The sequence below is a fragment of the Centroberyx affinis genome, unplaced genomic scaffold, assembly GCF_046629955.1.
Source record: "Centroberyx affinis isolate AG114_WGS23_722 - 3 ecotype Tasmania unplaced genomic scaffold, CSIRO-AGI_Caff_v1 ptg001306l_1, whole genome shotgun sequence".
Lineage (NCBI taxonomy): Eukaryota > Metazoa > Chordata > Actinopteri > Beryciformes > Berycidae > Centroberyx > Centroberyx affinis.
The window spans coordinates 315001-319614 of NW_027279812.1; the positions used below are offsets into that span (position 1 = coordinate 315001).

General features: G+C 44.9%; 1 protein-coding gene across 1 annotated transcript in view; it reads left to right on the forward strand.

The window, feature by feature from the left end:
- Positions 1-4267, forward strand: part of gapdhs (glyceraldehyde-3-phosphate dehydrogenase, spermatogenic) — a 16675-nt gene extending 12408 nt beyond the window's left edge. The window contains exons 3-11 of the mRNA XM_071525585.1: positions 1-30; positions 298-404; positions 1695-1785; positions 1943-2061; positions 2184-2265; positions 2605-2756; positions 2859-3021; positions 3262-3359; positions 3771-4267. The exon at positions 1-30 is cut by the window's left edge and continues 67 nt beyond it. Coding sequence (XP_071381686.1) covers positions 1-30; positions 298-404; positions 1695-1785; positions 1943-2061; positions 2184-2265; positions 2605-2756; positions 2859-3021; positions 3262-3359; positions 3771-3840 — 912 coding nt within the window. The 3' untranslated portion in view covers positions 3841-4267. The remainder of the gene's footprint in view (positions 31-297; positions 405-1694; positions 1786-1942; positions 2062-2183; positions 2266-2604; positions 2757-2858; positions 3022-3261; positions 3360-3770) is intronic.
- The last annotated feature ends 347 nt before the right edge of the window (positions 4268-4614 follow it).

A 4614-nucleotide genomic window follows, 5' to 3' on the forward strand; every position in this document is an offset into this window, starting at 1 on the left:
AACGACCCCTTCATTGACCTGCAGTACATGGTGAGGAAACACACACACACACATACACAATTATTTAAAAATCCAGTTTAATGACCAATGTCATGCCTTCAGAACATGCCAATTTTGACTGCTTGAATTTCATTAAACAAGACCTTAAAAGTCATTGAAAAGTCCAAGTGAGTGTGGGAACCCTGTTGTATGAAATATATCAGCTTTATTTTTCTCGTGAAGTGACTCTTTAACAAAAACAAACATACCCCTTCAAACTCTGAATTTTAACGCCCTCCCCTCCTCCTCCTCCCCTAGGTCTACATGTTTAAATATGACTCCACCCACGGCCGCTACCACGGCGAGGTCGCCCAGGTGGATGGCAAGCTCGTCGTCGACGGCAACGCCATCTCTGTCTTCCAGTGGTTAGTGATGATCATGTTTTCAGTTTGATGCTTTTAGTGGCAGCAGCTGGTGTGTTAACCAACACATCACCAGTATCCTGCAGAAACCTTGTAGTCAGCTTTTCAGGAATTGAGGAAAACATTGACTTTTCCCATTGATGCCCTGATTTTTTTATAACATTTTGTACAGTCTGGCTTTGTTCCAGGGACATGAAACAAGTACATAATTCAAGAAAAACAATATACAGAATTTACTATGCAGTGTGAACCAGTCTGTAGGGGGTTAGTGGCTGTTGCTGGACGGGTATCCAGTGTTCAGACGGGTATCCAGAGTCAGAAAAGCTGCTAACTGGTGGTGACAAGCTACAAGCTACTGGTTTATGGTAACATGAACAATTGCAAACTATTCCATCAGGTCCCACAGTAATGCAATGCTAAAATCTATCAGGGGTTTCTGTTTGACATAGAAGTTGCCAGCCAACCCAAGCCAAGGTACTGGGCAGTGAGGTATCGGGGCAAATGATGCCAGTTGGCCCTCCTGGTCTGTAATTCCCTAGGTGAATCCCTGGCACATGGAATCAGCCTGTCTGCTGCTCTGGTTTTAGCTCATATAGCTCCCTAATCCCTCCTCAACACCCCCTTGCACTCACTGTTGGTTTAGTCCATTGAGGGATGGCGCCTCCACTCTCCAAAAGGCAATACCAACAGACACAACACAGATAGGAGGGTTAGGGAAGAGACATTCCTGTTTCAGGGAGTTTCTGTTTGAGCACTGAGCATGAAGTCTGGGGTTTTCTCTCCTTATTTCTATATTTTAGCTCACCCTCTCTGTACTCTGGCACTGTACCTTTACACCCCTGTTTGTTCATTGGAATATTATCTTCTGTTGGATACTTAAACAAAAATATCCAAAGAGGTGCTGAGCACTCAGTGAGACAGCACAGGATGTACTATTCTAACAAGATTAACCCCCCCTCTCTTTTTCTCTCCATTGCCCCCTCTCTCTCACTTTTCTCTGTGTCTTTCTCTCTCTCTGTTTCTTGCAATGAATCTACCACTCTAGTATCTGTGACCTTGTGCTACTTGTCTTAAATATGGGTGCATGTACTATGTATAGGCCTGTTTATATGATTGTGGAAAGTGTTGTGTGTTAGTCCTGCTGAAAGACAAGCCCTCCTTATGAAGAACAATCCATCTGGATTGACTCGTCTGTTGACTCTTCCATAGACAAACACTGGTGCCCTTTACTCTGCTAGATTATATTTAGGACTATTTCATCTTAGAATTACTTTTCTCCCTCTCTGTCTGTAGTATGAAGCCATCAGAGATCCCCTGGGGCGATGCTGGTGCAATGTACGTCGTTGAGTCCACTGGAGTCTTCCTCAGTGTGGACAAGGCCTCCGTACGTACACACACACACACACACACACACACACACACACAGGCAGAGACACATACAGAGACACACACAAACACACAGACACGCTGGCAGTCCAGTTTCTAACCTGTGCTCTCGCTCGCTCTCTCTCTCTCTCTCTCTCTCTGTTGGCCCCTCTCAGGCTCACGTCCAGGGCGGAGCTAAGCGTGTGGTTGTCTCCGCCCCCTCACCTGACGCTCCAATGTTTGTCATGGGAGTGAACGAGGACAAATACGACCCCTCCTCCATGACCATCGTCAGGTAACACTCGCTCTCTCTCACACACACACACAGCAGTGCATTTCTCAAAGCCTTTTCCTACATGAAAAGATTCAGTATGTTAAGAGAATTGAAATGGTATTTGTGTGTCTGTCTGTCGATAGCAATGCCTCCTGCACCACCAACTGCCTGGCCCCCCTGGCCAAAGTCATCCATGACAACTTTGGCATTGAAGAGGCTCTTATGGTAAGTCACAGTGAATGTGTGTGCCTGCTCTAAAAACCTGCACCAGGGCTGTTTCCTGGATATTACAGTGCATTGTGGGAAATATTTAGCAGCCTTAAATATATTCCAAAGTTTGAGTTTGGAATTCAGACACTATGGAAATGCCTGTCACATTTCCAGAATACGATGACTTCCCATAAATTTGGTAAATTAGTTTCTTTCATTCTGATTTCATTTATGGTTCTTGGCTCTACTCTCCACTGCAGATTACAGTGTGTGTGTGTCCGTTCCCATGTGTTTATCTGTTCAGCCAGTGTCTTTAACTGTCTGACTGACTACCTGTCTGTCTCTCCTCTGTAGACTACAGTCCATGCGTACACAGCCACTCAGAAGACAGTGGATGGTCCCAGTGCCAAGGCCTGGCGCGATGGGCGCGGTGCTCACCAGAACATCATTCCAGCCTCCACTGGTGCTGCCAAGGCAGTGGGCAAGGTCATCCCCGACCTCAACGGGTAAGGACATCTAAACACATTTGTTCTCATCAGCCTAATCGTCATCCAATGCATCCTTGATATTGGTGGCTGGTTCTTCATTCTCTTTTTCTCTCTCTTTAGCAAGCTGACAGGCATGGCGTTCAGGGTGCCAGTGGCTGATGTGTCAGTGGTGGACCTGACATGCCGTCTGTCCCGGCCTGCATCCTACTCTGAGATCAAGGAAGCCGTAAAGAAGGCCGCACACGGCCCCATGCAGGGCGTGCTGGGTTACACCGAGGACCAGGTAACACCCAGAGTTATTTCACATACACCACAATGAAAAATAAATGGTGTATTAATGCCAGTATTCAGATCCAGACAATGTTAACAAGACAAATAGACTTCATGAGAAATTCACCAGGAAAGTGTCTGCCTTTTGCATGATGTTCCATGTATTGAGAGGCAATGTGCAAGTAGTGAAGTGTCTGCTAAGCTGTGTTGGCTGTACAGTGTGAGACTCTGTTGTGTGATGTGTGGTTGCCAGGTGGTGTCTTCTGACTTCATGGGTGACACCCACTCCTCCATCTTTGATGCTGGCGCTGGCATCTCCCTCAATGACAACTTCGTCAAGCTCATTTCCTGGTCAGTTCTTGTATTTCTATTTATATGGTCACTCCCTCTACTCAATGCTGATTGGCTGCTCATGGATTGTCAATCATGACTCTGTGCTGTTGCCTCTTAAACTCCAAATCCTACAGCTTCTTCTGTGGCTCAGTTGTTGCTTAAATGAAAGCTGCAATCCTACATATACCGATGGCATACAGCTTTGTATGGTGACTGTATAACAAACATGTGGCTATTAGTTTAGTTTAGACTATAAAATAGAGTGCTAGAGGAATTGCTGCTTTCTGGTAGAATTGTAGAACAGTACTCTCAATCCCCAAAGAGGGAAAGGGGGCATATTTAACTTTTTTAAATGGATCATCTAACCTTTCTCTCTCTCTCTCTCTCTCTCTCTCTCTCTCTCCGCTCTTTCTCTCTCTCACTCTCCAGGTATGACAATGAGTTTGGCTACAGCCACCGTGTCGCTGACCTGCTGCTGTACATGCACTCCAAGGAGTAGGCACTTCCTGTCCAGAAAGGAAGTCCGGAAAGGGACCACCCCCAACCAACCTCCCCCCACCTCCCCCTCTCTTTTACACACAGTCACCACCCATAGCCAAGTCATAGCATCACAGCCCTTAGCAGTACTATACGTAGGCAGCAGCAACAGTGTGTTTGAGTGTTCTGAGTTTATCTGTTATTTTCCTTTAACGACGAGACGGTTGGTCGGTGACAGTATTTGTTGTGTCCGTGTGCCCCCCTCCACTTCCCACCGCCACTTTAGATGTGTCGTTATGGCCTGATATTATGGTAACTACTGTATCCATCTCCCTATTGGTGTGTTTTAAAGGCTTAATAACCAGTGGAAGGAGGAAGCTGAGAGGCAGAGCTACTGTAACTCCGCTTAAGAGTAATGAGACAAAGAAATAAAACTTCAAAAACCTCAAGCTGTCTCCTGTTTCATTATTTATATGCACTTCAAGTCAATACGTCACCAGTGTATTTCACCATTTTGTAGATACTCATTAATAGAGATATGCACTGCATTCTGTTACACTGTCAAATTGTTAAAAACTTAAAAGGTAGAAATACTGTGTTTGCATTAGAAAGCATGACAGTTCCAAAATTGCTCATTATACGTTGATCTTTTTACCTATTAGGATTTTTTGTGACAAACTGATCCAAGATAATCAACACTACTGTTGAGAACTACACCACAGTGATTTTTTTTTCCAGTACTGTAATATTCCACCAGTGATATGTCAAGGTAAATAGGTAAATATTGTATCATGTA